The following is a 16,944-nucleotide window of genomic DNA, read 5'->3' on the forward strand; positions in this document are numbered from 1 at the left end:
CATCACAATAAATAGTTGGAAATAAATAGTCCAGAATAAAACAAATAAATAAATATCATGTTTAAATACACTTTCAAAAAAGAAATGTATTCTCACACATCCACTGGATGTTAAATAGAATTTCCATACTGATATAAAGAGAATAAATATGAACCCTTAAAACAATTCTTAAGCAGATTTCAGTGTTTTCTGTCATAACAGAGACTATTTAAACGTAACGTGAAGCGTTACTGTAGTTTATGTCATTTGCGTGTAAAGTGGTTCTACGTAGCTTCCAGATGATTCTCGTGTCGGAGCTCAGTTAGTGTGTTCACCGGAGGTCATGTATCCAATGACTCGGTTGATGGTGATGGCGCGGACCTGGAAGCCCTTCAGCACTTTGCACAGGCTCAGTCTCTCCTCGTAGGTGCTCCCACGGCCCGCAGCAGCCTTTTAAGAAACACGCAGGAGCATCTGTTTAATTTGTGTTTCCCTGACAATCAGAATATTACTTCTTTCTTTTTTAGCAATGTGTACAACTGTGAAATCAGACCTTCAAGAATGACATATGTACTTTAGTAGAGCTCTTACCGTCTGTAAATCTGCCGGCAGAGGCAACTTGAAGCAGGTCTGTCAACAGCAAAGGATTATGTTTTATTTTACATGAATAGAAACATTATAAAAGGGCAGTTTGGGATTTTTTTCCTTTTAAAATATGTTTGAATTTATTGTACAAGTCTAGTAGCTGAAAAAGAAGCCTGTAGAGTGTGACTTTATTGAACAGCAAGTGTTAATTTTAACAACACTGATGCAAGTTGAGCTAAAATAACACTAAAAGCGACTGTCTGTCATGACCTACCTCCATCAGCTCTCTGAGGCTGAGCAGAACAGTCGGACCAAGCAAACTGTCTGGGTCCGGATGAGCTGCGAGGAATCTGTAGTAGTGGTTCAGGTCCTTCTTCATGTTCATCATACATGAATCCTAGATGAAAAATAGCAAAAGCAGCCATTGTTACAGCACATAATAAACAACATTTAATAGTCGTTGTCTTTAAGATATGTTGTGTACTCTTAAAAGCTTGACCTTTTTATGATATTAAAAACATATTTCAAATGTGTAAATGATTCCTTTTGTCACAGACGCAGCAAAACCTACCTGATCAAATTCAAGTTTATTGCTCCCAGAGCATTTTGATCCCTGTGAGACCAACACAGTCAAGTAATTAGTGACACAGCTATGAAAAAATACAATACTCACTGTGTGTGTGGACATAAAACTAGAATGCTGTAATCAATGATCTTCATTTTAGAATATTTATTTGAGCGTTCACCTTTGGGGCACACACGGACGGCGTGCTGGTCTCCGTGTTCAGCTCCATGTTCAGCATCATGCAGTCGATTCCACTGAACAGGTTTCTCTGTAACACAACAAGAGAGTTTAATCAGCAGAATGTAAATCAGTAAAATGAGTATGTAAGTTTTCCTCCTCATTTCATTTGGTACCTGTCCATCACTGCTGTTGTGTAGCACATCAGTGATGCTGCGTAGAAGCGTTTGTGCGTTTAAAACACAAGAGTCTGTCATCGGTTCTTTGCCCTTCACTGGCAGAGACCGGCTGACCTCCCATACAGAGCAGGTGAGCACCAGCAGCAGCAGCAGTGCAGGAGTGGAGTCTGGTTAAAAGCAAAAAAAAAAGTAAGATATAGCTTCAATCTCCTCTCCCACATAGCTTCACACAATAATGAAATAAGTCAGTAAGTCTATACTCACAGAGCTTGACGAGTGGCATCTTGGATATCACGGCTGCTTCAGATTCTTTGACTGTGTCTGTCTGAACTCAGACATCCTAAAGTGTTTTATACCCAGACTGACGCAGGGATTTCCCTCACGGTGCGGCAATGTGTGGACACCTAACTGTAAACTGAAAGTGCACAGTCAAGGTTGAGTAATTTCCTTCCCCCCCTCCCTCCTATATCGCTAAATGTTTTGGTGAAACTGGAATTAACACCGACACCAGTAGAGTAAAGGCCTGCTTCACATCAATCACAGCATTGTTGATATTTCCAAAGAGGGGAAAAGTGAAAGCTTTAAAAAAAAAATTAAAAAACTCTAATCCTGTGCAAACACTTCCAATATATCACCAATGAATAACTGGTTAGTTTAATTAATTTGTAAAATGAAAAAAAACCTTTCTGATGGAACACAACATGTAGAGTGATCTGGTGGTTTTAAAAGTTGACGAGGATTTTTATTAAATATTATATTCTACAGTAAGGAAATTGTTGTTTTTCAAGATTGAGCAGGATTTTTGGCTTTAAATAACATTTTAACTGTCCTCAGGTGTGTTTTATTGCGTTATAGATCTGCCGCTCACCGTCTAATCTTCAGAACAAAATGATGTAAAATTTCAGAGAAGCCATCAGACTTCATCAGTATCGATTGATTCATTTTGTTCATAAGTGTGAAAGAATGATTAGAATTTACATTTTTAACTAGAATGATCAGGTTGTTTTCCCCCCCTTTGGCTCGGCTACCCCGTTCACAATCACATCTAGCAGCAGGTGCTTTTGTCCCTGCAGTCACAGTTGTTCCCCCCTCGCTTTGCACCAGTCTTCCACAAAACTCGAGTTACGTCAACACAAGTGTGAACGAGCAGAGGAACTGGACTGCAGCTTTTTTGTGCCACGCTGAGATAAAAATCTTCATAAGTGGGCACTCGGTTTCGCTGCTTTCCAAGTAAAGTGACATCAAACTTACGTGGAACACGTACGTGTTCGCAAATTCTGGAAAAGAAATGCAAATGAAATCACAGCCGAACAGGCACATACACTTGAAACATTTATTATTTTTGTCTTTTTTTGTTTTTACAATCATTTTACAGTACATTTATCAACAAAGCAAACCAATAGAAAAACAAACTCTGTGTTAAATAACATTCTTAAAAAGCTGTGAGTGAAAACACTGAAACATAACAAGGCATATTCCTCACCCTTTTTAATAAAGTATCTTAGCGTTTTACGTACGGCATCTCCATAAACCTTTTAAACGGATAAAATAGATATACGCTTAGGCTGTGATTTACTGATATATTTGTGTTACATTTCCTATTTTTTCCACGTTAGTAAATTAAGCTTAACAAAAAATGACCTTGCATATTCTTATTAAGAGGCCGCCTCCATGCCTCCAGCCTTCATCCGTCTTTAATAAGTCTGAACTTCCATCATTTGGTGTATTGTAACGCACTTGACAAACACAAATCCGCCTTAATAAAGCTCAAAATGCTGTCCAGTAAATCTCTAAATATATCTTTAAAGCAGGTGGAAACTGTAGCAGCTACATACTTATATCCAATTCTGTGTCTAAATGATTATTTCTTGTGATTTCTGTGAAGCTGCTGCAGCATCTTTTTTCTAAGTCATTTACTATTGCAACAGCCCAGATATTAGATGTGTGATAGTGAACACCAACAAAGACACAGTGCTCTTAGTGGAATCAATGATACACAGGTGAACCGAGCAACCCTCTTGATATTATAGAGACAAACAAAAAGGATAATTGATTGATTTCCATTCAGGTGTGGCTCATTTTTATAGAGGTCTTCAACCCTTTTTTTCTGATACAAAAGGAGAAAACAAGGCGTGCTGGTGCTCTCTCCAACCCAGCCTGAACATAAATGAGTGTGCGTGAATGAAATTAAGTCAAGAGGATTCCCCCTAATACTATGAAGCATGACATAAATCATACAGAGAGGAAGTGAAAAGCCTGCACAAGCTCAGCCGTGTCCACGCTGAAATCTGTGATGCAACATATAATGTGCGAGTTAATACTAGACGCTGTGTTTATTTCTCCGGAAACAAGTCGGCACGGATGGAGTTTCGTTAGCGACACTGGTTACAGTTCGTGGGAGTTTGGACGGCGTGCAGACAGAAACACACGTGGACGTGTCGGGGAAGGAGGAGGGTTTATTTAGACATTGCCTTCTCTGCCTGGTGCCGCTGATGGCTGTGTGCATGCCTGTCACAACAGAGACAAGAAGTGCATCAGAGTGAGCGCAGGACATGCCGTCCGGCTCCAAACGCAGCTCGCTGTACTCGCTGCATCTCTCCGACAGCATTTCTGAAATAAATTTTTGCAGATTGATAAAAGGTGGATATTCACCTGGTGAGGTCCTCTATGTCCACGAGCATGGCGTCCTGCTCCACATGCAGCTCATCCCTCATCAGCAGCAGCTGCACCAGCTCCTCATTTAGACCTGCATTAGATTAGAGAGGGGAATACATTACTGAGGAGGAGATTTTAAGGCGCCTGATCTCCAACGTTCTCATGTTTTGAACTGTCAGAAAGCTCGACATAGAGTTGTGACTGAACTCATTCCTGAAGGGTTTACTTATTTGATTAAATATTTTTTTTATGAAGAAGAAGAAGAAGCCTTTATCTACTTTGGAATACTTTGGATAAGCTAAATTGTGTTTTAAAATCACAGTTTTTATTCTGAAAATGAAGATGAATGTGTTCCACCTGCCAACAATGGTTTGGTACAACAACGGGAGGATAGTTCAAGAAGTTCAATTCAATTTTATTTGTGTAGTGCGGTTTACAACATATGTCATCTCACAGCGCTTAAGGTAAAGGGTAAATGGTCTGCACTTATATAGCGCTTTTCTACCTTTGCGGCTCTCAAAGCGCTTTGCAAGGCGCTAGTCTGCCATTGGGAGCCACTTGGGGTTCAGTGTCTTGCCCAAGGACACTTCGGCATGTGGGGGGAACTGGGGATCGAACCGCCAACCTTGCCATCAGTGGACAACCCGCTCTACCACCTGAGCCACAGCCGCCCATAGCAACGTAACGTAACGTAACATAACGTAACGTAGTAAGGTGAAGACCTTACGAACTGAAACAGAAAACTTCAAAGTTGCCTTTGGACTTCCTCTGAGCAAGCAGTCAGCAACGGTGGGAAGGAACCAAAAAAACCCCCCAATGGGAGGGGGAAAAAAAAATGCTGAGACAGAACCGGGCCCATCTGCCTCGACCAGTTGGGGTGTGTGTGTGGATAACAGGAGGGGTTGGGGTGGGGATAGTAGGACAGGCGATGGAGGGCAGCAATAGAACAGAACAAGAGATATTTTTTGGTGTCGGTGAGGCCAGCGGATGAAGATCAGAGACGTGAAGCTCCAGATCCAGAGAGAACAGTTCAGGAGATTTGTTCCTTTTACTTGTTTAATACTCGCCATGATTGTGTCTTACGTGTGTGCACGCGATCTACTCACTCTGAATCTGTGAGTGTAAGTCATTTGTGATGACTTGCAGCTGTCCCAGACTCATGTCTCTCATGTCTCCTTGCCTCAGATTCCTCTTCATTAAGCCTTCGCTGATGTGGGGCAGATGTGGAAGCTGCGTATATACACACACACACACACAGACAGACACAGGAAATTGCTGTGTGAAAATGTGCAAAGCATTTTTTAATGTGTTTTAAGACTATAATTCATATGAATAAAGTGAACCGGGTCTGTCTATGTGGATTTGAAGTTGCTGGTTATGCATTAACAGTGGGACAAACTTGCGAGTTTCAGGGGCTTTCTCATGGTCACATAGATAAAGACACACAAAAGCCTGATTCCTGACCTTCAGCCACGCCACGTGAGTCTCTTATGTCATGCTTATTGTCTTGTGTTTACTGTAACAGAAGCTTACAGGCTTTGTATTCCAACTTTATTTTCCTGTCACACTTTGAAGGGATCTTTTAATGTGCTGAATAATCTCTTAAATTGAAACTTTTATGGAAGGAGGAGTAAAGAGCTCCACACAATAAACCCCCTGCTGTCTGTCCCTCTGACTAACCAGGTCAGCCACAGGGGATCGTCTGTGCAGTTGGATTTGTCTCTCCACCTCCACCTGCATTCGGGCCATAGGTCGAGCCAGAGCCAGCGCCACCCGGGCCTCCTCCTGCAGCCTTCGCTGCACCCGCCAAAACCCTCCGCAGTCATCTAATGGATCCGAGTCCTCTTCCGCAGTGTCCCGGTCCGATAACGACGAGCTCTGCTTGCTCTGGAGAGGAAGTGAAATATTAATTATATGATGCAACAGCCAGTGTGGTTCTCTCATGTGACGACGACACACGTGAAGAGTGGGACATGACAGAAACATGCATACAGCACATGCACACTGACACACAGAGACTATCTGCATACCACAGGGGACAGCGGTGTGTCCAGACTGGTCTCTGTCCTGCTGTCCTCAGCATCGCTGTCTTTGTCACTGCTGCTGTCGTTAACAAAACACACCTGCAGGTTCACCCCACTCTGCAGCCTGAGAGGAAAAACATGGAGTTTAGAGGCAATGAAAGCGTCTTTTTGTCAAAATGAAACCTGCGGACAGAAAAGGGAAATTACTTGTTGATGTACTGTTTTGTATTGCAACACAACGTAATCTATTGTGTTCTATTTTCTTTGCACATGAAGACAAACAAAATTTAAATGAAAGAAAGTTACAGCGTGTAGGGATTTACGTCTTTATATCCTCAGCAAGATGATCCAAGAAGACATTTTATATAACTGTACGGACTGATTTATGAAACAAGGAGACAGCAGTGGAAAGGCCAGGAAATGTTTGGACGAGGGGTTCGAGTATTTGCAGAATTCTCAAAGTTCATAATAACTTTAAGTCCAGTGATTAATGTAATTTCCACCAAAAAAATGCACAACTGTTGTCAAAAAGTTTGATAGCTGTCTGGACTGGTTTGTACATCATGTGTCTGGTTCTCTGGGCAATCAACTGGATTTTCTACATCACGGCAAAGGAAGAGACCCGGTGTTTTCTCATTAACGAAGAATGTTGCCAGTTCAGGAAATTTTAATGCTACTGCACATGATTCTACGTTATCGCACCGTGGTGTGCTCCTAACTTTCCAAGTTTTAAAGAGTCTATGGGGAGGACTCTTCTCTGTTCAGGTCCTTAATAAATGGTCTTATGAGTTTATGATGAAGAGCCTGACTGGCCTGCACAGAGCCCTGACCTGAACTCCATCTAAATGAACCACATTAACGCTCTTCAAAATAAATGTGAATGAATCTCTTTTTAGAAGTCTTCTGTGAAAAGTGAATGATGTCAATAACATCACAAGCTGTGGTATAACTGTGGGGAGCAAAAGTAAATGAAAGTTTAAATGAAACAACTAAAACCAACGACATCAGGCTTCTCACATCAGTTACAGAGAAATCTTAACCTCAGCTTTTCCAAGAGCTCAAAGCACCATTCATTCCCTTCCAGATCACGACTGAAAGAACCCAACAGCCCAGAGCAGCCTCCCCCTGCAGCGCTGGTTGAACAATTACTTGAAAAGCATCTCACTAACTGGACAAGGCGGTGGTGGAATTTCCACCCCAAGCTAAACACCCCGAAGATACACCTTTACCTCCAGTGGGTGGCAGTCATGTGACTCACATTCCACCAATTGCAGCTGTGCGCTTATATCAAGCGTCACTTCTCCTTTCAGGGGCCGACACAACTGCACTTCCTCAAACAGCAGCCAGCAGTGAGGAGGGGGGGCAGTCCCACAGTTGGGTCTAAGGTAAATGCTTTTGATTGGAAAATGTCAAAGAGCCAGAAAGCTACTGAAGGTCAAAGCTGTCACGGCAAGAAAGAGGTGCAGATCTGTAGGTGGAGTTGCTTTGGTTAACCAGCCTGTGTCTGATGTAATGCAACTCTTCCCAGTGCTTGTGTTTCAACAAAACAAAACCAAACTGACAAATGTGAAATAACACTTTCATGAGAAAACTTACCTGCTTTTACTTCAAACCTGTGTGATGCATTTCCTCTTTATTGGTAGGAGGTTTTTTTGTATAAATATTTTAGGATGCAAAATATGCTCCAAGTAAAACAAACAAAAAAAGAGATCAATTTTAACTATTTATTTTATTTTATTTTATTTGGGGGGGTACTTTTATATAAGTTAGTAGGTAAACATGCTTTATACAGTCGACCTCAAATGTATTCATACCCTTCTATTAAAGAAAAGGCAAAACTCACAATAATCACTCAAATAAGTAGAAACTGAAAAAGGTAATAATAAATAAAAAATTGCTAAATTATAATTTAGTGAAAGAAGGCATTGCTTTTGAATTGTGGGTGAAAAGAATAATTAAAAAAAAAAAAAGAAAAACTGTCCTGGACAAATTAGAGCACTTTGCCAATGAGCTGATGAGCAGTGAGATCAAAACACCTGTCAACAGGTGCAGAAGTCTAATTGAGAGTTACAGAAAATGCTTGATTGCAGTGATTGGCTCAAAGAGTTGTTCAATAAAAGAATAGTTTACGGGTCCCATCATGCTTGTTTGCTTATTGTTTTTTTTGTTTGTTTGTTTTTTCCTTAATATTTCTGTTGAACTACAATTCAAAGCAATGTCGTGATTTTCATTAAATTTTTATTTATTATTACTTTTGTCAATTTCAACTTATTTCAGTCACAGCTGGTTTGTTTTCCTTCTTTAATGGGAGGCTATGAAGATATCTGTATGTAATGAGACACAGTGAAAACAATGACCACACACATTTTAAGCCACAATATAAAATAACAATGTAGAAACTTATCAAAACATTTGCAAATGAAAAATTGTACAACATGTTCACACCTAATGCTTTTCTGGATTAGGTGTGTTTTCAGGATTTATACAGCGATTTCTCCAAAATCTGTCTGACTCATTGAAGTTTCTATCTCAGCAACTTGTCGTGAAACAGAGGTTAACCACGGTGCCCCGTCCTCTGTGACCACTGTTTTCACACACGCGTTTCTTAAATTAGTGAGCATTCAGTCCACCATCAGTTCCCACAGACTGCCTGTAAAGACGGCTGTGGCTTCACAGGAAACCTTTCTCCTTTGCTCTGCATGTCTGTGATTTAAATGACTCACTGTCTTCCTCTGTTTGTAGCCCCCAACAACACAAGACACACGTCAGTTACCGTTTTTACTTGACCCGTTTTATTGCACGATGCAGAATTCTCAACCATGTGAGTCACTGCCTCTAAATAAACTTCCCCAAAGGTCCTGCTGTCATTTACTGTCAACTGCATTGGGCATCTACAAGACAACAAGCCACCCCAACAGTTTGAAATGTGTTAGTTCTCAGTGTACATTTCTTAGTTAAAAGATCATGTGAGCTGCTGAATAGCACCCTCTCCTGGCTAATAAAGTCTTAACTTCACATCCTTTTCATGACTGATAGCGTGTGGGATCGGAAAGCGTTGCTGTTCTAAAAAAAAAAACCATATCTCTCTAATAAATACAGCCATTTTTCAGCTTTTTGTTGTTGTTGCTATTTTTCAAAGCCTAAAAAGAATGACAACTTCCTGAACCCGTACCAAAAGCCTTCAGCGCGTCTGAAAAATCCCAAATCAAACATTTTGCTCCACAGATTGTCAACATCAAACTCTATTTAAACATTGGTTTTCCAATATGTCGGGCAGGTATTTGGTTTAAATGTGTTTTGTTGGCCAGTCATCTTATAAGTCTACAACATTCACAGCCATGGCCAAAAATTTTGAGAATGACACAAGTTTGGTTTTCACAAAGTTTCTGTGTTTTTAGATCTTTTTGTCAGATGTTACTATGGTGTGCTGAAGTAAGAGTCAAAGGCTTTCAGTGACAATTACACTGAGTCAATATTTGCAGTGTTCACCCTTCTCTTTCCAAAACCTCTGCAATTTGCGCTGGAATGCTGTCGATCAACTTCTGAGCCACATCCTGACTGATGGCAGCCCATTCTTGCAAAATCAGTGCTTGGAGTCTGTCAGGATTTGTGGGTTTTTGTTTGCCTTGTGAGGACTGACCACAACGTCTCTTAAGGTCTGCAGAGTTTCCTGGCCACAGACCCAAAGTTTCGATGTTTTGTTCCCCGGGCCACTTACTTATCACTTTTGCCTTATGGCGAGGTCCTCCATCATGATGGAAAAGGCGTTGTCTATCACCAAACTCAATGGATGGCTGGGAGAAGTTGCTCTCGGAGGATGTTTTGGTGCCATTCTGTATTCATGGCTGTGTTCTTGAGGCAGAATTGTGAGTGAGCCCAGTCCCTTGGCTGAGAAGCAAACATGAATGGTCTCAGGATGCTTTACTGTTGACATGACACAGGACTGATGGCAGCGTCGCCTTTTCTTCTCCAGACAAGCTTTTTTCTGGATGCCCCAAACGATCGGAAAGGGGATTCATCAGAGAGAATGACTTTACCCCGATCCTCAGCAGTCCAATCCCTGTCCCTTTTTGCAGGATATCAGTCTGTCCCTCGTGTTTGTCCTGAAGAGAAGTGACTTCTCTGCCGTTCTTGACACCAGGCCTCCTCCTTCAACCTCTCTCCTTGAAGTTCTTGATGATCCGATAATTGGTTGATTTTGGTGCTATCTTGCGAGCATCAATAGCCTGTGAAGCCCTTTTTGTGCAGCACAATGATGACTGCATGCGTTTCCTCACAGGTAACCATGGTTAACGGAGGAAGAACAACGGTTTCAATCACCACCCTCCTTTTAAAGGTCTGTTTATCTGACTCCATCAGCATGACAGAGTGATCTCAAGCCTCGTCTCTCACCTGTATTCACGAGAGAATCGCTGACATGATGTCAGCTGGTCCTTCTGTGGCAGGGTGGAAATGCACTGGGAAGGTTTTTTGTTTTTTGTGGGATTGAGTTGATTTTAATGGCAAAGGGGGACTTCATCTGATCGCTCTTCATAACATTCTGGAGTATACGCATCATGAAAATCGAGGCAGCAGACTTTGTGAAAATTAACAATTGTGTCATTCTAAAAACTTTTGGCCACCGTTGTATATTTAGCTGCAAAATGTAAAAAAAAAATTGTTTTGCATACATCAGTAATTACTTGAATCTAGGACACATCAACGTTTCGCTGCCATTAATCAAAGAATAAAATCCAGGAAAAGATTTAAAGACCTGAAGCGCGAGCTGTCAGCAGCTACAACACCGTAATATTGATGTCAGCCTTCAAAAGGCCACATTGATCAAACACTAACACACACACACACACATATTGAAACCCACCGGGAGGACGGGCCGTTCTTGCTGCAGCTGGTGTAGATGACGGGCTCGTCGTCATAGAAACTGCCAAGGGCAAGTTTCTGCCTGATGGACTCTCTCTCATTCCTCTGGGCCTGCCAGAAAACAAGAAAAATACGTGAATACAAAGAACAATATTAGGAGTGCAGCTCCTGTATTTGCCATCTCTGCTTGATTGACCAAGTGGGTCACAAATTTCGCAGTAAGAATGATTTAGCTGAGTGTGTAGAAAGGTATTTAAATTAGAGCCGTAAAAGCTTGAAATGGCTTGAAAACGAGGGCTCGCTCTGGTTCAGACATCAATCATTTTCTGCTGTAAGCCTAAAAGATGTGTACAGCAGATGCTCATCTTGTAAGACTTCTAGCAAATACATTTGCGATCACATAAAGATCTGGCTGATTCAGGCGCCCTGATTTAAAGAGAAACTCTACATCTGCTCCCATGGATGAATGTGAGTGTAAATGCGTTTATTCTGTCTGTGTGTCAGTCCTGTTATAGACCGACTACCTGGTGACAACCTGTCCAGGGTGGCTGATGCATTGTGGGATAGAAGAGATTACACACGTAAAGAAAAATGGACGTCTGAACAAATCTGCTCATTCTATCCTCATGACCGGTCATCAGGTAACAGTGTTTCAACATGGAGGTAAAGTACAAGGCCAATTTTTGGGGTTTAAACCTTTCAGGTCCACACCACAGACCTAAAAAGCCTGTTTGTGTATGTTTTTTCTTTCAAGTAATTACAGCAATCGGCAAGGTCGACTGTAATGGCTGTAGTTTGTCAATAATGTCTGCTTTAACTGTTGTGCTGATTCACATTTCATCATTGAGACGGTACCTAAAATGGTTAAAGATTCCATCCCTGTTAGTGCTGCTGGTTTAAAATGCCACGTCATTCTGCGTTGGTGTTTCACAACTATCTAAAGGTGGCTAATGTTTGGTCCCGTTTCTCCATCCTCCTCCTTCCTTGTATTCTTTTTTTCCCCCCACTTTATCTCAGCTTATATTCGGGAGCTGTCTTTAGATCTATTTTCTTCTGTCTCAGATGCTCACATCTTTAGGTCTTGATTTGGAAAAAATATCAGATAAAACGCTTCGGCACAGCTTGGTTTTCTAATCTGGCGTGATACAGAAAGTATGTTCATATGATTAAATGGTGCCAAATGCTCTCATGCCTACGTTTGTGTGCGAGACTCTCAGCACCGACAACCTCCTAAATTAGGGATGTTTTTCTTGTGTATCAGTGTTCTCGCTCTAAATAACCTCACACATATGCACCCTCTTTTTTTTTTGTGACGCATCAGTAGATGAAGCTGTGATGTAAGAGCATAAATCAGTTGATTGCCTTCACTCTCCAAACCAATACTTTTACCTCCTGCTACCCCATTCCAGTCAACCGGATGTCCTCCTTACTGACCGTCTACACCCACAGATTCACACAAAACCTTTTTCTTTTTTTATTTTTAGTGGCATCGCAAATGCAGATCACGGTCTCTGCAAATGATTGATTTAATTTCTGAAAATCCACATTATATGATTATGTGTATAATACCCATATGAGATTATAAATTGTTTCAAATTTTACTAGAGATATGCAGAGGAACAGAAAAGCACAAGCAGGAATCACATATGAACACACCCACTCCCTTTACAATCACACATCCCCTCATCCAGTATGGCTGATTTGTCTACAACAGAAACACCCATGATGGATACCTATCATGTATACCTATGGACATTACACCACATAAGCCTTCAACATAACAACAGTGCAGAGAAGAAACACAAATCCACGCACCTGGTAAACGCGTTTCTCCTGGTGCACCATCCTTCAGAGCATCGTACTAAAAACAGCCGTCCTGCCCTCCTCTACACTGCAGTGAAGCTAGACCCAGGAGACCCTCTCATATACCGCAGCTCCATGCAGGAGAGCGAGGGAGGGAGGAGAGAGCAGGGAGGAGGGGAGAGAGAGAGAGAGAGGGGAGGGCGGGGGGAGGATGTGGGAGCAGGAGAGGAAAGAGTGGGAAGAGACGGAAGCAGAGGAGGAGAGAGAAACGGGAGGAGGGAGGGCGGAGAGAGCTGCTCAGTGCTGCCTGATCTGTTATCTGTTCCTCCATCTTCCTCGCTCGCTTTCCGTCTCTCGTCTTTAGTTTATTGGAAAGGAACAAATTGCACCTGCTATAAATCTTGCTCAGATAAAAGGAGATGTATCTTGTGGATTGACAGAAATAAGGGCGGATGATAAATTGCTTGGCAAGGTGAGCAATAAGGCCAAAATGTAGTCAAACCAAATGTTAAAAAAAAACACTTTAAGAGGATTTTTATAAAGACTCCTCTGAGAGATGTCTGCAGAATGACATGACATCTGCATCTGGTCCCTAAGCATTGTGAGGGGAATTCTTAATTACACATTTTCTGTTTGTTTTGTCTCCTAAAGGAGTCTCCTCCAGCCTCGCTCCACATCACAGATTCCAGCGTGATGAGCCGTAAGAGAGACGAGGAAGCACACGGTGCATGCGCCCACTCGTGCATACGCAAACACTGATGCACGCACACATGCTCGCGGTTAGTTCCCACAGTGCTGTGTCACAATGCAGCAACGGGCTGATTAAACAAACACTACATTTTGAGTCATCTTTCATCCTTTATTAGCATCAGCATCCGGCCAAAAATACTCAGCCTTTCCATGCCAGGAATTTCTCTCAGGGCCAATACCATTATGATCACTTACTGTATCTAACAACATTTTAAAACAGATATAGTACGTCACAGCCGAGGACCGCAAATGCTGTTGTGCAACTCGCTGTTTTCAGATAATAAGAGGGAGAGTGTTTGAAGTCTGGTCCTGCTCCTAAACGTCAGCTGGAAAAAATTTAACCTCCATTTTTTTTGGAGAAATTTGAATTTTTGCTGAGTCATTAAACCTGTGTACCATTGGTCAAGGCGACTAGTGGCTCATATACTTCAGGTTCTGAATCATTCAGACTAGGAGGAGATGGGTAATTAAATATATTTTTCCCCTAAAAAAAAAAAAAAAAAAGCTTGCTGAAACTTTGGAGCTGCTCCTTTTCCAGACATTAAAGAGGCATAGTTGTACTAGAAATCTTACAGGTGGAAATATGTGGAACCTTATGAGCAGGAATGATAAAAATCTCAAAAGGTCCAATGAATCCTTTAGCTAAACAAAAAATAAAAGGGATTGCTTGATTCACTGTTTTCTTGTGGTTAAAGGGCCCATACTATGCAGAAAACAAACGTTCATAATTTGTGAGGCTCAATGTGTCTAAAGATCCAGAAAACATCAGAAACCTCTTTGAGTCTGTCCTTTCTGCATAGATCAGAAAGTGCCTCTGGATGAACCGTACAGGTTTGCAACCTGTTATGATGTCACAGCGGGACAAGCACCGCCCCCATCTGGCTCCTCCTCCCACAAGCTCCTCTCTGCCAAACACTGAGTGCAGCAGATACAAAGAGAGATGTACCTCCTCTAGAAAGGGCCATGGACAACAGCAACTCAGTTTGATTTAAAGCTACAGACACTAAAACAGCCCAGACAAAACAGGGCTCAAACCAGGGATACTACAGGCATGTAAGATTGAACAATCCGTGCAGCATTTCGAGCTGAAACTTGAACTACACCTTCTCGAGACAAGTGAGACTTACACTAACCAGTTAAAACAGAATATAATGTGGGATCTTTAATCGATACAGTAGAGAGCACATTCACACACTGTGCAGCTCAAACAAGAGAGACAGTCAGTTACTCACAGAGATGCTGGACAGCCTGGTCCGTCCTCTCCTGTAACAGTCCTCTGCCGCCGGTACAAAGATATCCTGGAGCTCCTCGGCCCAACTGCGGCTGTTGACCATGCAGCCTCTTCCTCCTCCCTGGTGTTGTATGTCACAGCTGCCATCGCAGTCCTCCCACCAGTGGCTTGTGGTGGCCTTCCTGGTTAACACTACTCCCTCCTCTTCCTCATCCATGTCCACATCATAGTCCTCCATAAAGACAAACGGTGGTGGGCGAAGGAAACGACGGGGACGGAGGAGGGGCTAAGTGCTCTGGCTGGGAATATGGCCAGAGATAGACAGAGGTGGGATACAGATCTCTGCAAAAATCAGCTGCTTGAATGATGGCAGTTCCAGTCTGTTTAGCTTACATGGTGTCTTGATAATTCCTGATGGCATGGATAGAAGAAATGGGTTAATAAAACATTTTTAAAAAGAGGGGTTAAACATGAAATCATTTCACATTTGTTTTATCAGTACATTTATATGAAAACAGCATCAGTTACTTAACAAATGCATATCAAGATGCAACTTCTTACATTTATAATTTGTAAAATAAGTCAAATCTTATATAGCACATGTGTACATAGGACTCACCTTTATTGTAGAGATGCAACTACTCCTTTAGATGAAATCGTTTCAAAACAGCAAATATTACAAAACAGACATGAGCACCGCATTGCATAAAAGGTCAACTTTAGGATTTCTTGCCATTATAGAGAATTGGCTTCAGAGCTCAGTGCCCTGCAAAAATCCGACCAGTCCAAAAATCGTAAATGAACGGGGGTGGGATAAAAAAAAAAGATATATAGCAGAGCATCTCTTGCTCGAGAGTGAGCAGCGTTACACGTCTCTCAGTTGTCACGTGCGGCAGAGTTCCAGTGATGTGTGTGGAACCGTTTGTGCACAAGCGCATCGTCACAGGATGCCCAAGGGTGAGAGAGAGCGCCATGTGGAAATATAGGAACAGACAGAATGGGGTGTACGCGTGTGCATGCGTTGGACGAGTGTATACAGCAGTGAGTGGTCTGCACAGTAAGAAGAAAAATTGTGTATAGAGGCCAAGATTTTTAAAAGAAATGTAGAGATTTAGGTCACTTTGTTCCAAAAAAGTCAAATTTAAAAAGAGTAGAGGACTCATTTGTCCAAGATGTTAGAATGTTAGAGCAGGGGTGTCCAATCCTGGTCCTCGAGGGCCACAGTCCTGCACATTTTAGATGTTTCCCTCTTCCAACACAACTGATTCAAATGATCAGGATCATTATCAGGCTTCTGCAGAGCTTGATGGGCTGATCATTTGACTCAGGTGTGTTGGAAGAGGGAAACATCTAAAACATGCAGGATTGTGGCCCTCGAGGACCAGGATTGGAGACCCCTGTGTTAGAGTATGAGGCAACCAACAGTGTCAGCAGAATAGTGTATTTCACCTCCATAAATTAGCCATCCAAGGACATAAGTTTTATGAGCTCATTAGTTTCCTACATGACTAGAGATCCAACAGATGAAGCATAAATGAGGCCAACTTTTCAGGTTAAAAAAACAACTGTTTATTCAGTGCTGAACATCACAGGCCACCAACACCTGAAAGACAGTTAGTTACGGTTTACAAACTTTATTACATATACATGTTTAAACACTTAGAGTTAATGATCCTTACCCTGTGGGGTTAAACATCAGGTCGTAGATGTCTCTGGTCAAACTGATTATTGCCTTCACCAGGGAACCAGGGAACAGGCTGCCAGTGGAAGCCTGGAAATGATTGATCCTGGAATCCAGATTTGTGAAATGCTTCATGCATGTAATCCTGGTTCTCTGGGACATGGCCAGACCTCGGACAGTGTTTGATTTGTACAGGAAAGGGAAGACGGTCGAAAGAAACGTCTCCACTAACTTGGCCTGGATACTCTGTAGTGCCGGATGGTTTATGGGAGCACTTGCGAGTTGTCGTGGGGCAAGTTTTGGTGGTGGGTCCAGTAGTAGGTTTGGTAGTGGTCGGTGGATGGTAGTTGGGGTATTTAGGGTAATTTGGGTATTTAGGGGTACTAGGATAACCAGGGTAACCAGGGTAACTAGGGTATGTAGGGTGACTAGGGTATGTAGGGTGACTAGGGTAT

At 42.1% G+C, this 16,944-nt stretch overlaps 2 protein-coding genes across 2 annotated transcripts; both read right to left on the reverse strand.

Moving 5' to 3' along the window:
- Positions 1 to 77: 77 nt before the first annotated feature.
- LOC103365162 (interleukin-12 subunit alpha) lies at positions 78 to 1,768 on the reverse strand. The gene is made up of 7 exons (XM_008292524.1): positions 1,750 to 1,768; positions 1,483 to 1,652; positions 1,311 to 1,397; positions 1,136 to 1,177; positions 839 to 961; positions 571 to 609; positions 78 to 429 (listed from the first exon to the last, which is right to left on the reverse strand). Exons 1-7 carry the CDS (start codon positions 1,766 to 1,768, stop codon positions 298 to 300), a joined length of 612 nt encoding a protein of 203 aa, XP_008290746.1. The 3' UTR covers positions 78 to 297.
- A 1,036-nt stretch (positions 1,769 to 2,804) lies between these two features.
- Positions 2,805 to 12,927, reverse strand: LOC103365163 (schwannomin-interacting protein 1). Its single transcript, XM_008292525.1, has 7 exons — positions 12,840 to 12,927; positions 11,026 to 11,135; positions 6,171 to 6,288; positions 5,821 to 6,027; positions 5,247 to 5,370; positions 4,138 to 4,231; positions 2,805 to 3,993 (listed from the first exon to the last, which is right to left on the reverse strand). Exons 1-7 carry the CDS (start codon positions 12,867 to 12,869, stop codon positions 3,942 to 3,944), a joined length of 735 nt encoding a protein of 244 aa, XP_008290747.1. The 5' UTR covers positions 12,870 to 12,927; the 3' UTR covers positions 2,805 to 3,941.
- Positions 12,928 to 16,944: the final 4,017 nt, after the last annotated feature.

The sequence above is a fragment of the Stegastes partitus genome, unplaced genomic scaffold (genome assembly GCF_000690725.1).
Source record: "Stegastes partitus isolate 25-593 unplaced genomic scaffold, Stegastes_partitus-1.0.2 Scaffold815, whole genome shotgun sequence".
Classification (NCBI taxonomy): Eukaryota; Metazoa; Chordata; class Actinopteri; family Pomacentridae; genus Stegastes; species Stegastes partitus.